The 18,710-nt window shown below is 43.9% G+C and overlaps 1 protein-coding gene across 4 annotated transcripts in view; it reads left to right on the top strand.

Annotated features, from left to right (window-relative positions):
* agla (amylo-alpha-1, 6-glucosidase, 4-alpha-glucanotransferase a) overlaps window positions 1-18,710 on the top strand; it is a 43,226-nt gene that overhangs the window by 12,928 nt on the left and 11,588 nt on the right. For 3 of the 4 annotated variants that reach the window (XM_063207000.1, XM_063206999.1, XM_063206997.1), the window contains 18 exons: window positions 2,865-3,046; window positions 3,515-3,626; window positions 3,819-3,945; window positions 4,252-4,345; window positions 4,626-4,723; window positions 5,700-5,839; window positions 6,923-7,110; window positions 9,600-9,723; window positions 11,041-11,204; window positions 12,131-12,232; window positions 12,397-12,552; window positions 13,176-13,326; window positions 13,693-13,817; window positions 14,912-15,024; window positions 15,820-15,954; window positions 16,647-16,777; window positions 17,110-17,246; window positions 18,295-18,428. In XM_063207000.1, the coding sequence (XP_063063070.1) occupies window positions 2,865-3,046; window positions 3,515-3,626; window positions 3,819-3,945; window positions 4,252-4,345; window positions 4,626-4,723; window positions 5,700-5,839; window positions 6,923-7,110; window positions 9,600-9,723; window positions 11,041-11,204; window positions 12,131-12,232; window positions 12,397-12,552; window positions 13,176-13,326; window positions 13,693-13,817; window positions 14,912-15,024; window positions 15,820-15,954; window positions 16,647-16,777; window positions 17,110-17,246; window positions 18,295-18,428 (2,413 nt within the window). Of the gene's footprint in view, window positions 1-2,864; window positions 3,047-3,514; window positions 3,627-3,818; window positions 3,946-4,251; window positions 4,346-4,625; window positions 4,724-5,699; window positions 5,840-6,922; window positions 7,111-7,674; window positions 7,799-9,599; window positions 9,724-11,040; window positions 11,205-12,130; window positions 12,233-12,396; window positions 12,553-13,175; window positions 13,327-13,692; window positions 13,818-14,911; window positions 15,025-15,819; window positions 15,955-16,646; window positions 16,778-17,109; window positions 17,247-18,294; window positions 18,429-18,710 lie in introns of all 4 variants that reach the window. The other variant, XM_063206998.1, reaches the window with a different exon arrangement.

Below are 18,710 nucleotides of genomic sequence, written 5' to 3'. Positions count from 1 at the left end.
TGGTCCAAGTACAGTAAATTTTGCAGCTAAAAATGGCTATTTCTGGAAATTCAAAATGGCGGACCATGGAGAAGATCCCCCTTTTCATGTATGAAAAGTGCCATTTTTCCAGTCATAATGAATACTTAGAATTTGATGGTGGTGGTAAGTATTCATGAAAAAGTCACATTAGTGAATGGGCAGCATGAATTCTGGAAATAAACAACAAAAAATCTCACACAGTGTCCCTTTAAGTTTCCAGAAAGAGGGCATATTTGCAATGATATCTCCATGTGCTAAAGGGGCACACATCAGGCAACTGTGTTCATCTATTAATCGCTCATTTAAAAATTAGCTGACTCATGAAAGTGATTATGATGCCTACTGTCTTTTTAATGCTCACTTGAAGGTTCTGATTTAAACACACAAGTCAGTCTGCCATGGGGACGGTCTTTAGACAGAAAGCTTGGCCATTAAGAGTCTGAAAACAATCTAAGTGAGCAGACATTTCTGCTTTAAAATGAGATCTCAAAAGCAATGGGGATTCTATAGGGGAATAGGACTCTATTTGCATGTTGAATGTGTATGAATGCAGCCCACTGTATTGAGAGTCTGGTCAGCTCTGAGAGAGTAGCACCCCCTCTCTCATTATGCCGGATTCCATGGCTTTTCTCCCAGTCCCTTGGTAGCACTTCTCCATGGCCATGTCCATGTTTGGCTGGCCCAATGTAAACTACATAGCCTTGTGTTATCTACATGTTCCTCTCACCTAGCAGCTGTTTACACAACCCTTGGGCTTCTTAAAACAACATTAATAACTTTTTTTAAACTCTTAACTTTATTTTGTTTCATCAGCATATAACTGGCTCTCGTGAATGTGTAAAAGGCACTTACTTTAGTCACCCTCATAATTTCACATGTTTGCATGAGTGGGATGACTCCTACTCTGGCCCCTGTTATAAATTTGCTGGTTCCAAAATGGCAACGACCAAGTGATAATGTCGTAGTAAAGGCTCTCTGTAATTTTAAGTAGCACTATGGTAGCTAAGTCAAATTCAGAGTTCCACTGGCAGAAGCTTGCAGGACGGTGCACATTATTAACAGACATCTCCCCTGTCAGTGTGTAGGGCAACCAAAAATGGAAACTACTTTGCTTATGAAATTCTGCTGTTTAGCAGTTATGTTATGGTAAAGTGATGATGACTTCAGGGATATTTGTTGTGTAGTTGTCATAGTACTATTTCCTCCCTATTCACAAAGGGGAATTGTCCCAGTATCACTGTGGCGTGATGTGATGTGTCTCAAGAGACATGACTATAACGTCCTGCAGTCATCCAATAGCTTGCAGGCATCCTCTGTTCATAGGCTAATCTCATTGGCTGACCAAATGACCTGCTTGGAATGGTTGAAAGAGTTACAACTAAGGAAGTCCGCTGAGTTTTCCCTGGTATGGTGGTCTAGATGTATTAGACGTAGGGCCGGTTCTAGTCAATTTGGTGCCCTCAGCGGGCACCCCTCTTTTTGTGGAATTACAAAATTGTCATCTGTAACCATACTGTGGTGTCCTACAGCACAGCTGATCTAGGACTTATATTATGTAGTATGTACTGAGTGAACTCAAATCTCAAAAGTAAGTGAATAATGAAGCACTCATCAGATTTCTTTTTTCATTTTTAATCGCCTCACATCACAGACGTTTCGGGCTTACACCCTTCTTCAGTGTGAAATGGCGAAATCTGATGAGTGCTTCTTTATTCACTTACTTTTGAGATTTGAGTTCATTCATTGACGAAGTTAATCACCCAGTGTAAATTATGAGAAGACAAGGTGTTGAGAGCGCTACCTGATCCTTCTACGTATGTACTGAGTGTCCATGAAAACTAAAGTATTACAAAATATTTTTTTTATTTCGCTTAATATTCTTATTCTGTGGGACGTGGCGCCCCCAAGACATTTGACGCCCTAGGTGACCGCATTGTTTGCCTATGTCTGGTGCCGGCCCTGATTAGACATGGCGGTGACCCAGTAGTGTCTCACTGAGGGGAACAGCCTGCCTCGACACACGAAGCATCCTCTCTTCTTTTCATATTTCATGTCACTTTGAGCACAAATGTCTCACAGGTCTTTGGCAGAGAGCCAAAGTCTTTTACTTGATACTGTACACACACACACACACACACACACACACACACACACACACACACACACACACACACACACACACACACACACACACACATATATATACACACACACACACACACACACACACACACATATATATACACACACACACACACATCAGAGGATAAAGGCTATCCATTTGTGAAATCTACTAGCAGTGGTGAAACCAGTTATACACCAGCCATACGTGACCTGCCTGTCATTTCTGCTGCATACTATGAAATTATGTCTTAAGTTGTTTGAGGTCATTAGCAAGAAAATACACTGTTCATACACAAACTATGTTTTTTTAATGAGTTGTTTTGGCCTTTGTGGTTGTACAAGCCTTTTCATGAATGATTAAAGTAAGTAAAACACATTTTATATTTATTGTTAATGAACATGATTATTATAAGTTGTTCATACTGTAGCAGTAAAAGGCATGCGCGATAGATGGACAGTAAACACATTAAAGATGGTATACTTGGTGTAGGCTTCCACACCTTTTACTAGTCTACACTTCACTAAGCTTTCTTTCTTTCTTTTTCTTTCTTTCTTTCTTTCTTTCTTTCTTTCTTTCTTTCTTTCTTTCTTTCTTTCTTTCTTTCTTTCTTTCTTTCTTTCTTTCTTTCTTTCTTTCTTTCTTTCTTTCTTTCTTCCTTCCTTCCTTCCTTCCTTCCTTCCTTCCTTCCTTCCTTCCATCTATCCATCCGTCTCCTCAGCTGCCAATAGTAAGTGGATCCGTGTGCATCCGGAGTGTGGCTACAACATGGTGAACTCTCCGCACCTGAAGCCTGCCTGGGTGCTGGACCGAGCCCTCTGGCACCTCACCTGCGACATCGCCGACGGGAAGTACACCAAGCAGGGCCTGCCCCCCGCCATCACCAGCGACAAGCAGCTTGGCGTAAGTGGCATGGGGGGCTGATTGGTGCTGCTAACACAGCATGTAACAATATGGCCAGGTCTTTTTTACTTGCCCTTAGATTCTGCTCAAATAATCGAATTTTAATCGAATTCGCAATTTGTGATGCCATGATTAAATGAAATCAAAATTGTCATTAATCGTGATGGAGGAAAAAATCAATTTGATATGCAGTCTCTGCTGCTTTTTAGTCTACAAACCACAAGAAAAATCAGTAGTTTTTCATCACTGTACAGGGATAATGGCTTCAAGTGCAGACTAATCACATGATTTTGTAAAACATTTTGAGATACCATTTAACCCCTACAGTGTGTGACTCGCAGTGTGTTGATGTGCACACACAGCATTGCAAAATTATTTTAACTACACACCATTCGGCACAGGCATTAGGGCATTTCAGTTGCTGAACAAAGTGACATAACACACCGACATTTTGAATTACCCTTTCAGATATTGCGAGCAATCCTGTGGAGTGATGTTTTCCCTAAGGTGAAACTGTGGGAGTTTTACCAGGTGAATGTGGACAAAGCTGTGGAACAGTTTAAGAAACTTCTTGACGCAGGTGAGAACATCCACATTTCCTGTGTCTTAAACAAAAGCCCACACAAACAGCAACCATAAATACCCACTTTAATTTAGTCGTAAAGAACCTCAAGTTCATACAGCAACCTTCCGTCATTTATGGTGCGCTACAATCCCCACTAGCTCAAGGCTAATTCTTGAAGTAATTTCCTGTTTTGTGTATTTCATTCAGGCAACAAGCCGTCCGGCAAAGGCGTGGACGCCAAGGGAAAGCTGCGGATCATTCAGGATCCCCTGCACAAGCGCTTCGGCAACACTGTGGATCTCCAAACTGCACTGGAGCACTTTTCTCAGAATGGGTGAGGCAATGTACTACATATCCACCCCGCCTATGAAACCAGGCATGTGGGGGGCACTGTGGCGCAACAAGCTAAGCCCCCCACATTTGGGCTTTCATGCCCATGGGGACCACGGTTCAAGTCCGGACAGGGTAATTTCCCAATCCTCCCCAATCTCTCTCTCCCACTAACTTCCTGTCAGCATCTCATACTATCCTGTCAATAAAGGCATAAAAAGCCCCTAAAATGTTTCTTTTTAAAGAAAGAAATCAGGCATGTGGCCCAGAGGGCTAGCTGATTCAATCTGGTTCTTGCTCTTCTATACAGTAATGACATCCAGGACTGCTGCACGAAGTTGAAGAAGAAGCTGGAGGAGATCAACAAGGAGTTTATGGAGGAGATGCATCGGCACCAAGAGCAGGTAGGAGTAGGCTACAGTTTATTAAAAAAGTGTATTTGAGCCAACGCAGTAGCCTTTTCATGCAGATGGGATTACCGGCAAATCTCAATCAATGTTTTAAATTAAGTCATGATCATTACGATTTTGGTGACAACAATGCTCTGCATAAAGGGCAACTTGCTGCAAGAGATTTTTGAGCTCATTCAGGGAAGGCCCCTTGCCAATATGGTCTACTCTCTGACTCTATTTCACCATGAACATCCACCTGACCTGACGAAACTCTACTTCCTCATGTCGCTAGGCAACCAACTGCATCATGGGAACGGTATCTTATGAGCGTCTGGCTGACCATGGTCCTAAAATGGGTGCTGTGACAAGGAAACATCCTCTGCTGACAAGGTAATGCTTCCTGAATGTCGATGAGTGCGACATCCAGGGCTGGTCTGGTAATGTGGCATACAGGGCATTTTCCCAGGGGCTGACAGTCCTTAGGGCCAATGGTGTTTTTTATTTTATTTCATTTTTTTCTTAGGGACTCGCCCACAATATAAAGGGGGCTGCCCATTGGTCCATCTTTAATATAGGCAGTGCTTCTCAATCTTTTTTGAACTACCCCTTAACATTAAAAAATAAAATAGGATAATGCCCCACAATGGCAACTAAGCATCCCCCCCCCCCCCCCCCCCGCCTGTCTAATGCCCCCTAGGGGGCTGTAGTGCCCTTGTTGAGAAACAGTAATATAGGCAGTGGATTGAGCCAATAATAATATACTGGCAAAAGCAAGGTAGCTGTGTGAGGGGATGATCTGTGCCAAAATCAGCCAGGCTTTGTTTAGGGCCCAGACCAGGCCTGTGGACATCTCAGGAATCTGCTCTGTTGTTATTGCCTTTGAGGATTCTTGTTCATCCAGGTCATGTAAGTCAAATGAGTTTAGCTATAACTTTAATTCTTCTTGTCGCTATTCTGTCTGAGGCATCCTCATATCCTTTTCTGTTGCTTCTGACCTCCTGCTCGACGTCATTGATGAGCAACATTTTATTCAGTATCTCAAAAAAGCTAAACTGAAAAGTCCTTATTTCATTTTCAACTGGGATATTGAATGGGGGAAAGTTTCAGATAAGTGTAATGTAATGCAATGTAATGTATACCCAGGTATTTCACCTTCCCATTTGAGGAGATGACATTGGAACAGGAGTGTGCAATAATGCCCATAAATGTACAGGAAAAACCCAACCAATACCTTATTTCCCTGCAGATGGTCAATCCCAAACAGCCCTGTTGGGCAGGAACGTGTCCAATCTGGCAAACCGCATCACATTAACCTGCTTCAGTTGTTATTCGATGTTTAGCGATTATATTTTCTACCCATTGACAGGTACTTCACCTTCCCGTTTGAAGAGATGACACTGGAGGAGGAGTTTCCCATGATGCACCAGGAAGATAAGGCATGTCACTTCCTGGCTCATAATGGATGGGTGATGGGAGACGACCCCCTCAGGAACTTTGCAGAGCCTGGTGAGAACAGCCTTTTTTTGAACAAAGTACAATACTGTAGATACAAGCACAGTCCATCTCATTGAGCAAGGTGCAGGACAAAAGTAGCGTTAACCGGACACAGCGTTATAAATTTGCTGTTACCAGAATGGTAATGACGTAGTCCATTACTAAAGGCCCTGTGTTATGTCATAGTATTGTAGTACTATCAGAGATCTTCTAGAGAGAGATACTTCTAGTATAGATACTTCTAGTTATTTTCCGGTATCCATCTGATGTCGGGTGAGCTTCCCTTTAGGAGACCTTCGGTTAGGAGACCTTCGGAGTCTTGAGGTTGAGAATAAATGGAGTGCCCTTAGCGCTGTAGATGGCGGAAGCGCACTTCTTGTGCAAACACCACAAAATGAGAAGAAGAAGGAGGGACACTCCCCTTAGAGGAGACCGAATTTTAGCACATGCTTTTGCATTGGGTGGGCGGGGTTTGACATCTCTTTTTCTCCTATACTATGTTTGGTACTATGGTACCTTTCAATGATTATTACAGCTTGCCACTGGAGGTATAGCGAGCGTACATAGAAAGTACACCGCAGCTTTGTTTAAATAAACTTTATCAGTTGGAGTTTCAGTGTGCTGAGGTCTACTTCCTCTATTCTGATCTTTTTGTTATGCACAAATTTTGAAAGTGTGGAAACTGAAGGCTTTCAAAATGGCCTGAAGTGGTTACTGTACGCATTCTTCATGTTACACTCATTCATTGTTAACCCGCTTGGACTTTGCAGCTGTGCTCATTTTTGTATCACCGTTACAATGCATTTTTTAAGTATAGTTTTTTTTATTTTTGCAGTTTCTGTGTTGAGGTGAAACATTGTATGTGTATCTTTTACTGCAGAAATGCCAGTATCAAATGTTTAAATCCTATTTTTCATACAATATTTACAGTACTGCTCACATTCTTGTCCACAATGTCCATGTGTTTACCTGGGTCTGTCTGTCTGTCTGTCTGTCTGTCTGTCTGTCTGTCTGTCTGTCTGTCTGTCTGTCTGTCTGTCTGTCTGTCTGTCTGTCTGTACGTCTGTACGTCTGTACGTCTGCACTCCGCATCAGGCTCCAATGTGTATCTGAGGCGAGAGCTGGTGTGCTGGGGAGACAGTGTGAAGCTTCGGTATGGCGAGAAGCCTGAGGATTGCCCTTACCTGTGGGCTCACATGAGCAAGTACACTGAGATCACCGCCAAACACTTCGCCGGAGTGCGTCTGGACAACTGCCACTCAACGCCTATCCACGTGGCAGAGGTAGGCTTTACGCAGTGTTTTTTTTATCAGATATCATTAAATGAGCACTTTTTATATAATTTACTATGCCATTTTATATCATTTACTGTGTCATGTTATATCATTTACTGTGCCATTATCTTGAAAGGACAGTCTACATGGTCCTCTTCTTAGGGAATAGTTTAATAGTGTTTAACATGCAAATCCAAAATGTACTTCATCTAAATGTGAGGGCAGGTGGTGTTTTTGTGTTTTACTTTGTGTTAGCAATGATTTTGATGTGCGAGTTTTACAATCAAAGGAAGCAGCTACTCTCCGCAATGGATATACAGTAGTTAAAATTAATAAATTGAGTTTCCATATGCAGATCGGATCATTGTCCTTTTCTAAATACAGTACTACAGTGTGTGTATGTGTGTGTCTATACCCAGTGTCAATAACACTTGTGAATTTGTTTTCTTAAGTGGTCATTAGCACTGTGAAAGATTCCAAATTGACCTCTGCTTTTTGTGTGTACTGTATGTATGTATGTGTGTATGTATCTTTTTGTACTGTGTGTATTTATCTACTGTATGTACTCTGTAGGCCATGCTAGCTGCAGCCAGGCGAATCAGGCCCAATCTGTATGTGATAGCTGAGCTGTTTACCGGTAGTGAGGATCTTGACAATGTGTTTGTGACTCGGCTAGGCATAAACAGCCTAATCAGAGGTACTGAGCCACTGCAAGTGGACAGAGAATGGCACGCTGACCAAATAACACACCCCTCCCCCACCCCAAGCCCAGAGCATCAACCCTGCACCTGTTTTTGTCTTAAAGGGAGAGAGCAGAAGAGACATTACTTTTTAAATATGACTATTACTTTTACTATTACTAAGGGAGTATTGGAGACATTTTTTACACAATCCTTATATGTCATCAGCCTGTAATTTGCACCTGTTGACATGAACCTGAATGATTGTTATCCCTTCTTTACGTGACGTTAAACTGAGGCATGTCCTTCCTTCGTTAGCTATGTACATTATAATTGGATATATATTGGGTAAGTAAGAAACAAGGAATTGGGATTCCTGTGTTTCAAGCTCTGTTGCTGAGCATCCTGCATCATTGAAGTGTTGAGGCTACACCATCCTTAAGTATGTTGGTGCTGAACTACAAAAGCTTTGTCATACTTGTCAGTTGGGGCGTAAATCAGAGCCTTCATGGCGATTTGATTTCTTAAGACAAGGATTCAGTTATTTTGACTGAATAATTTGATTTGATTCGATTTGATTCAGTGGTTCATATTTTTTTTACCTTACAGGCTTGGTTATGCATGACATTTTTAATAATAATGCCTCACAAAATAAGTGCAATAATGACAAAAGTAACAAAGACAACTAATCGATTCTCTTGCAGATGCATTGATTAATCAATTCGCTGGATGTAGGATCGATGCATTGATACAAATCTATTACTATTTACACCCCTACTTGTCAGTGACTGAGATATGGACAACTCATTGACAGTCAGCACTTATTGTAGGTTTAGGTAAAAAATCAGCAACACCTGACATTGGTTGCAACCCTGTCAGGAATATTAACATACAACATGTCTGTGAAGTTTCATTCACATCATGTTATCCAAAGTGTTAAGTTGTGTGCAGCTTCACTTTTTGGAGAATGTGTCTATGTACATGTACTGTACTGTATTATTATGAAGAGGGCATATGTTCTGGCATATGGTATAGTATACGTGAACGATAATGGTCACTTTAAGAAGTAACAGTTGCAGCCTTGTGCTTCTGGTGTCGAGTTTTGAATGTAAAGCCTAAAAACTGCCTTTGTTGAAGAATGTAAAGCCTAAAAACTGCCCTTTTTGAAGAATGTATTCCTTAAAAACTTGCCTTTGTGTCTCCCCTTCCCCTTTTTTTATTCAACCCCTTACTCACCTCTTCATTTCAACTCATTTTTATCCCCCTGCCACATCGTACTGCTGCTCCCCCTGCTGGGCTCGTGCCAAAACGACATCTCTTGCCTTGCTGCCACAATACTCGCTCCACTTCCCTGGCACGTTCCTCCCTGACATTCCCTCTGCCTCTCCCTCTGTACCCTGATTCATCCCACCACTTCCTTTCTCTCTCACTCCCTCCTCTTTTTTCTGTCTCCTTTCCTCACACCTCTTCTCAAACTCCATCTCCTGCCCCTTTTATCCTCCATCTCCATCTCCATCCCCCCCTCCTTTTCCCCCTCTCCCTCTGTCTTGCTGTCCTTGCTCCCTTCCTCTCTCACCTGTCTTCTCTTTCTATCTTCACTCCTGCTCACCACACACTCTTTCGATACGCCAAATCTCCCAATACCTCCATCCCACCCCACACCATCCTCACACACTCTTTTGATTTGCCAACTCTCCGATACTACCCCCCCCTCCCCTCCCCTCCCATGCCATCCCATCCCATCCTGCTCCACCCCACCCCGTCCCCTGCACCCCCTGCCTCCTCCATCCCTGTGCTGCTGTGGCTGGCCGCGTGCAGTACATGCTTGGGGTGGCTCGCGATGTCCGTGCTGATCTGTATGTGGTTGCTGAGCTCTTCACTGGCAGTGAGGATGTGGACAATGTGTTTGTGACGCGCCTGGGTATAACCTCTCTCATCAGAGGTAAGCGCCTTTTCTATCGAATGCACAAAACACCTGCTCCTGAGCCCCAATTATCCCCAAACATCCATTGAAATGGTATAGCTGTTAACACAGTGTTGTTTGCCCATTTGCCTAATCTTGTCACTCTCTGCCTTTTTATGTTTCAGTTGCTTGGTGTGATGTATTTCATTTTTTTATTTAATTTCATACATTGTTACAAACTGCACAATCACCCTCTTCTGCTGTCATCCCCATACAATAGCTGATGCAAAATATTCAGCCCCAACTTCGCAAATGACTTTCTCCAGATATTACCGGACTTAATTTGCATACACTCATTACCTGAATAACGTCACCACAAGGCAACTTTGATGCCTTTTTTCCACTGCCAGTTTTCTGGTAGGTCTGCAGCTCGACATAGCCCGACTCGGCTGCCACTTTTTGCTTGTGTCGTGCCTATTCGATAAGCAAAAAGTGGCGGCCGAGTCACGCTCTGTCGAGCTACCAGAAAGGCCTACCAGAAAACCAGTAGTGGAAAAGAGGCACTTGATGCCTTTTTTCATAGTGTGCATGATGTATGCTATAATTCTACACTTACCTACAGCTAGTTAACACTAGTCACCAGCAAAAACAATTAGGGGAACACCGCATTAATACATACAATCACACCTACACCTAATATCAGAGTCTGTGTCTGAAAGATTAACTTGCTTATTATCTACGTACAGTGCACTACTCAGTAAATTCTCCAATGTTAATTCAACACTTCAATGCTACTACTGTGCAGTGTGCGCAATTCACTTCTTCACTTGTTGCTTTGTAAAAAACCTAGAGAACAATAATGCAGACGTGTGTATTGAAACTTGTTAATCAGTTCTCCAATAAAAATAATTTTTAGGGGAAAAGAAGAATATAAGGTTGATGAGTTCAACTCTCTAGTACTATTTTCAGGCTGACCAGAGCGGTGCCGGTGGCCACACCAGTTACATTCGACATGTAAAGTGCTTACCTGCGAACCATCCACATTCGTACCGGGCTCTAAACTTCTCCACACGTGACTATATGTTACCCGGATGAACCTGCCGATGTCCACGTTGTCGTCATGATTCGCAGAGAAAAACGTACAGTATTTCTCGGTTCGCATTGCGAATCAACGTAACGGGCTCCGGCACAGTTCTCAGTTGGCCTGAACACGCCATCAGTGTTGAATCGATGCTCCAGTAATGCACTGTGTGCTACATAGTCAACAAGTGAGGATTGCTGATATTCAGTAAGCTAGCAGCGTCTTTCCACTGAAGCCTCGTCTAACATTTTGACCTTTGACCCCCACCCCTCCAGAGGCCATGAGTGCAGGCGACAGCCACGAGGAGGGCCGTCTGGTGTACCGCTACGGAGGCGAGCCGGTGGGCTCCTTCGTGCAGCCCACGCTGCGGCCCCTGGTGCCCTCCATCGCCCACGCCATGTTCCTGGACGTCACCCACGACAACGAGTGTCCCATTCAGGTACGAGTGCCCAGTTCAGCCCTTATTTGGTACGATGGCCAGATAAATGACACTATGGCATTAGTGACTGTGACATTAAACATAACAAATAAGTACCGGTATGTGTTGTTATGTCCATGTTCTGTTCTGGGGTGTCGCCCATAACAATGATTGCCCCATTCAGGCATGTATAGCTCTTCTTTGGTAAGACACTATGATGACGGAGGCAACTCTGTCTCCATGCCACACGTTGCCAGAGTTTTAGAGCTTCCACCTCGCCATTAACTTCATTGAACCGTTCACTCGTTGCCACTCGTTATCACTCGGGAATCAGAATGTCCATGCTCCTGGATATCAGCCATGACAATGAGTGCCCTGTTTATAATTAGATGCAGGGTATGACATACTAGAGTATGTCATTATAGGGTGTCGAAGAGTGCCCTATTCAGGTGCACACCCTTCCTTTGGCAGGTTTGTAAAACACTGTAGCATAGTTGATTTGTTGAAGAAAGTGACACAGTAACACTACGTGAAGTAGTGACAGTGATGCTTAACACGTGAAAGAGTGGGCCATTCTGTGGGCCATTCTGATCCATGTTTTTCCTTGGCAGGCAGACAGGCCTTGTGTGTGACGTGTTCATGTAACACGCTGTGTCATGAGTCACGACCAAAGACCCTCTTCCACCAGCTGTCCAGTGCTGTGTTGGGAATCATTTACTTTGGTAGACAAAACCATCTGCTCCCCACCGTGACTGGGCCTCAACATCCCTCCTCACAAATAATAAGCAGAGGACACCACTTGATTGCTGTGGCACAGTAGCAGTACCAGTGATGAGCTGTGTACAGTAGCTGTTTACAAAGATGACACTATCATGCAACATGTTTAATGTTAAAACATTTCCTTTGTTAGCTGCTGATTTTCGTGTGTGTTGGTGTGTTTTGTGCAGCTGCGCTCGGTGTACGACTCGCTCCCCAGCTCTGCCATCGTCTCCATGGCCTGCTGTGCCACAGGCAGCACTAGAGGATACGACGAGCTGGTGCCGCACATGGTGAGATGTGGTCATGTGCTGTTACCTTACCCCTCCCAGGATGCGATTTTGTAGGGTGGGATGGTGGTGGGGGTTTGTGGGTATTATTAGCATTAGTATTTTTTCATTATTGTTCTTTTTTGCTTTGTCATTTAACATTAGACATTTGTTTGTCAACCTTTCAGATTTCGGTGGTGAACGAGGAGCGCTTCTACCCCAAGTGGAACCCCGATGCCAAGCCCGGTACCCCAGGGGAGACCAACCTCCAGACGGGCATCATGGCTGGCAAGCTGGCCCTCAACAAGCTGCACAAGGACCTGGCTGCCAAGGGCTTCAACCAGGTCAGCATCATATACATACAGTAGTAGAAAAGGGTGGAGTAGAGTGGAGTAGAGTGGAGTAGAGTGGAGTAGAGTGGAGTAGAGTGGAGTAGAGTGGAGTAGAGTGGAGTAGAGTGGAGTAGAGTGGAGTGGAGTGGAGTGGAGTGGAGTAGAGTGGAGTAGAGTGTGGAAGAGAGTAGAGTGGAATAGAGTGGAAGAGTGTGGAATAGAGTGGAACAGAGTAGAGTAGAGTGGAGTGGAAGAGAGTGAATTAGAGTTCCTTTATTCATCTTGAAGGAAATGTGTTGTTTAGCAGTTGTCTAGCAGATATTTATACACAAAACACAGACGTAATACACACTGCAAGACAGATCAAATTTTTAAATATTATTTTATTGACGTGTTTGAAGTATATTGTATTGTAGGTGACAAGTTATGTGGAGTTTAATACTTTAGGAGGCAACATAAAAACAGTTTCCACTTGGTTACCAATTTAATTTTGTGCATATGAGTGTGTGTTGCAGTATGTAGATCGCCATTACACTGTCATTCGTCATTCGCCATTCACGCTCAGCCTGAAACGATCATGGGTAAATAGACACGCAAAAATGTGAGAGTGCTGTTCTCTGCTTCTTCTTCAACAGGTGTATGTGGACCAGGTGGATGTGGACATTGTGGCCGTCACCAGACACTGCCCCAGCACGCACCAGTCGGTGGTGACCGTGTCCCGTACCGCCTTCAAGGACCCCAAGACCCACCACTACAGCAGTGAAGTGCCCTCCATGTGTATTCCAGGTACCCTATATCTACCTCTAATGCCACTCTTGAAGCGAGGACCCAAAACATGCATAGCAGTGCATATGATTTAAACATTCAGCCAGCCAGGGCCGGTTCTAGTGAAACGCTTCTCTTAGGCTTTCCATTTTGTGCATTTAGAAATTTGCATCTGTAAACATAGCATTGCTTAAACACAGCTCATCTACTATCTACATATACAGTATTCCGAGTGTCCATGAATTATCATTGTCATTGTAATCATTTTATTTCACTTTACATTTTCATTTTATGGGATTTGGTGCCCTGGCGTCAGCAAATGACTGCATTGTTGTGACAGCCTAGGAGGCCCTATTATGGACATTTGATTTCTTGTTATGTCGAAAGGGAAAATTGAGGAGGTGGTCTTTGAGGCCCGCACGCTGCAACGGACTGTCGATCCGTACTCCAAAGACGGTCAGAGCATCAACGGCATGCCTGACTACACAGTGGTGATCTCGGAACACCTCCAGGTACGTGAATGCTAACACTTTGTTTTAGGATTCATATCTTAGCCTGTAGCCACTCACACACGCCTAACTCTCTGTGTAAGGGACTTACAACACAACGTGTTTGCTCAACTCAAATCTGTTATTTGTTGGACGTGTGTTCACAAGTTTGAGATGTTTGATGAAATCTAAGGCACGCTTCGTCTTCATTAAAAAGCTTTTAACTAAACTGAATAATTGAACAGTTAAAAATTGCCAGCATTGGCCTTCATAAGGGCTTTAAACAAGTTCAAACTTCCCCCCACTTCATCAAACATCTCAAACTTACGTCTAACCAAAGAGCACCTTCGCGCTTCTAAACAGAACACAGAAGTCCTCTGACCTACATCTTCTGTGTATTCACAAGTTTCTTGTTTGTTGCTAATAAGGCTTTTGTGTTTTGTTATTGATCTAGTCGTAATAAGGACATACACGTACAGTAGTAGCCCCTTGGATTTTTTCTGTTTGTTTAACAATTGGTTGGCCAGTGAAGTCATAGTTTATAATTGTAACTTATCTGTCTACTTGTGTGGGGAAGACACGCTCACACTATTGCCTGATGATCTTTCACAGTTCTTTTTAACTGGGTGCTGAATCCCACATAAACATAGATGATCACAATCACCATTACCAGTACACTCTTGTGAAGGTCTGGTTTGTGGGTGATTAAACATAGAAAAACCTTTTTCTCTGTTTGTTTTCCTTATGTGGTAGCCCCATAATGCATGCCATTCCACCAGTGGAACGCTGGAATAGACATTGAAAAGTTTTCTACCATAATACTACACTAGTATGACATGAGCCAAGGCCTTTAGTAATGCACTACGACTTGGCCATTGCCAGTCTGGTAACAACACATTTATAACGCTGTGTCTGAATGGGTTAACGTGTCTATCTGCATCTGGAAATTTTGTGTACCGGTAGGTTGCCATTTTGACCAGGACTCCCTGACCAAAGAGACAGTTTTTGTCTCAATGGGACAATCCTGCATATATAAAGGATAACTAAAGGATAAATGAGAAAAAAAACTCTTCTTTCATTGACTTGTGCTTTCATTGACTTGTGCATTGATGCTGCAGTTGAAGGACAGCAAGATAGTGAAGCAGGCTGCGGTGACCTCCAAGGGCCGCAGTGAGTTTGTGCAGGAGATCATCTTTGAGCAGCTCACCCCTGGAAGCGTCATCGCCTTCAGGTGAGTGCATGTGTACTCAGGGCCGGATTAACGCACAGGCTAGATATGGCTGCATCCTAGGGTCTTCACCTGCCAGGGGGCCCCACAGGCTAGATATGGCTGCAGCCTAGGGTCTTCACCTGCCAGGGGGCCCCCACAGGCTAGATATGGCTGCATCCTAGGGTCTTCACCTGCCAGGGGGCCCCACAGGCTAGATATGGCTACAGCCTAGGGTCTTCACCTGCCAGGGGGCCCCACAGGCTAGATATGGCTGCAGCCTAGGGTCTTCACCTGCCAGGGGGCCCCCACAGGCTAGATATGGCTGCAGCCTAGGGTCTACACCTGCCAGGGGGCCCCTGATTGGTTAAAAGTGAAAAATTGCAGAATAATGACTATATGCAATATTGAAAAAATCATCTGCCATGTTATCCTTATTTCTAGCTCGTAATTATGATACTGATAAATGTAAATTTGCTTTCCGGGGGCCCCCACAGCAACCTGTAGCCTAGGGTCCCCAGGCCATCTTAATCTGGCCCTGTGTGTACTACATACTGTACATCGTATATGCTTTTCAAACCTTTTGAATTTATGCAAAAAAACAACATTAGGATTTTATGAAATGGACTGACATATTGATGCATGAGCGAGTGCAATCTGTGCCATTGCTGCCAGTTGAATAGAATTTGGCACAATTAAAGGCAGAACTTGAATTTTACACACACACACACACACACACACACACACACACACACACACACACACACACACACACACACACACACACACACACACATTCTACATATTCTACGTCCGCAGGGTGAGTCTGGACCCAAAGTCGCAGGAGATATTGGGGCAGTTGCGTGGCTACCTGTCGCAGTTCAGTAGGCAGTACAAGGCAGGCAGCCTGACCGACCCCCAGGGCCCAGGAATACTCAAGATCGACTTGGAGTTGTGAGTAACACCACACACACACACACACACACACACACACACACACACACACACACACACACACACACACACACACACACACACACACACACACACACACACACACACACACACACACACACACACACACACACACACACACACATCAGATTCTTCTGACCTCAACAAGTCTGTCCAGTATCACTGTGCTGCATCTCTGTCAAATCAACATTTCTGCTTATGTCTATCAAGGGCAGCAGTGAATTTTTTCCCCCTTTCCTTACATGGAGACTAACATGCATTGTGCGAAGACTTTCTATTGTATTGCATTGCATCGTACTCTATTTTCTTCCTTTGTCTCCTCTACTCTACTCTACTCTATTCTCCTCTACTCTCCTCTACTCTCCTCTACTCTCCTCTACTCTACTCTACTCTACTCTACTCTACTCTACTCTACTCTACTCTACTCTACTCTACTCTGCTCTGCTCTGCTCCTCTCTTCTCTTGATAGCACATGTCAAGTTACAGTATACAATAATACCAAAGTGGTGAAATTGCAGCTCTACGGTAGGTGATGGCATACTCCCTCTCTCTCTCTCTCTCTCTCTCTCCCTCTCTCTCTCTCTCTCTCTCTCTCTCTCTCTCTCTCTCTCTCTCTCTCTCTCTCTCTCTCTCTCTCTCTCTCCCTCTCTCTCTCTCTCTGCCTGTGTCAGTCTGATGTCCAAGCTGAGCCTGGCTGACCTGAACACACTGCTGTTCCGCTGCGATGCTGAGGAGAAGGAGGACGGCGGCGGAGTCTATGGCATTCCCTCTTGGCAGGACCTGAAGTACGGTGGCCTACAAGGTACAAACTCAAGCACATAATCATGTTTTTTTGTTTCCGTATTCATAAAAGTTTGGTAGCTTAGTTGAAAACGTTTGCACATTCGCACGCATGGCATGCATGCCCAACTATAGATGAAATGTAAGATGATATTTGCTCATAATTCAAAGTTTGCATGCAATGTCAAAAACATAGACGGACACACACACACACACACACACACACACACACACACACACACACACACACACACACACACACACACACACACACACACACACACACACACACACACACACACACACACACACACTGTATAATGAAACCTAATTCGCTGCTATTTCTGAACTCAGGCCTCATCTCGGTGATGGCGGACATCCGTCCCAGGAATGACCTGGGCCACCCCTTCTGTGACAACCTGCGCCAGGGCGACTGGATGATCGACTACGTCAGCAACCGCCTGGTCACCAGGGAAGGTCCAATCAGAGAGGTCAGAGACTAGAGACTGGCACCTGTAGTCAAGAGAAAACATGCACTGCCAACAAGCGGGGTGGTGTCATAATTCCCAACTAGGAATTAAGAATAACATATTTGCTGACGGCTTGTCATAATTCAGCCCCCCACAATCCCCAACCCCATTTGGTTAACTGGGGGCCCCCTGGGTAATGGGGGCCCTAGGCTGCAGCTGTGTCTAACCTGTGTGTTAATCCAGTTCTGGTGCTGCTCTACAGTATAATAAAAGTAGAAAAGTTAACTCCTATAGCGTCAATACCAAGCAAGCTCAACAGCGCCCTCTGGTGCTGGTGGTGATAAGAGACACTGTGGACAGAGCATTGGAACCGAAGAGTTTCAATGTGCCCATGGTAAACTAAGATAAGCGTTGCATTGTTTTTTTGGGGGTTTTTTGTACAAGTATTTTTGGGGCTTTTAGGCCTTTATTATTGCAGGACAGTGTGAGAGTAGACAGGAAATGATTGGGAGAGAGAGATGGGGCAGGTCCGGACTCGGGGTCCCCGTGGGCAATGTAAGCCCAAATGTGGGGGGCTTAGCGCACTGAGCCACAGCACCCAAACGTTGAATTGTTACCAGTGCCATGAAGTGGGTTCAACTCTGGTCTCCTAAATGGGTGCGACTTTCCAAATGAACCCCATTGAGTCTACTAGTGTTCTAAAGGGGAATGACTGGCAAAGGATGGCAGCCTAGAACCTTCAGTCATATTAATTCTGGAAGAAAGTTTGGCAGTGGGAAGTACTTTTTAAGAGGGGGTGGCTGGGCATCTCAGGATGGTAAAATAATCAAAATATTTCAATACTAACAGAAAATGGTAGCATTAAAAAAGAAAAGCTCTTGCTACAGGGGGTGCTGCAGCGCCGGCAGTACCTCTACTTCCCACGGCTATGGAAGAAACTCCTTACAAACCTTTCTTGGAGCAAACAACGCAGCAAACGAAAATTTAAAAAACAAAAAGTAAGCAATTCGCGTTGTCTTTTAAACTTTCGTCTAGGGTCTAAAATAAATTTATTGTAATCTATGGACAGGTGGGCAAGTGGCTGCAGGCGATGTTTGGCTACCTGAGGCATGTGCCCCGATACCTGGTGCCACGATACTTTGATGCCATCATTGTTGGCGCCTACACCACTGCCCTGGACGCAGTCTTCAAACAGATGTCAAGGTAATCGCAAAACAAAATAAAAAAAGTTGTAAAATACAAATATTCCATTTAAGGTAGCTGCAAAATAAATTGAAAAAACTGATATGAAAATATGAATTCACACAATAGCCAAAACCAATAACCAATAACTGAAGTTTGCTACAAAATATAATTCATTCAGGTTGTGGTAGCAGTACCCAAGTTCTTTTGAATTTTACTTTTTTTAGAACTAAGTGATCATTCTTTTTTATGTAATGCTGTCTCTTTTCTCAGTTTTGTTCCCCATGATTAGACAATTGAGAA

This window comes from Engraulis encrasicolus, chromosome 9 (assembly GCF_034702125.1).
Source record: "Engraulis encrasicolus isolate BLACKSEA-1 chromosome 9, IST_EnEncr_1.0, whole genome shotgun sequence".
Classification (NCBI taxonomy): domain Eukaryota; kingdom Metazoa; phylum Chordata; class Actinopteri; order Clupeiformes; family Engraulidae; genus Engraulis; species Engraulis encrasicolus.
This window is presented reverse-complemented; position numbering and strand designations above follow the sequence as displayed.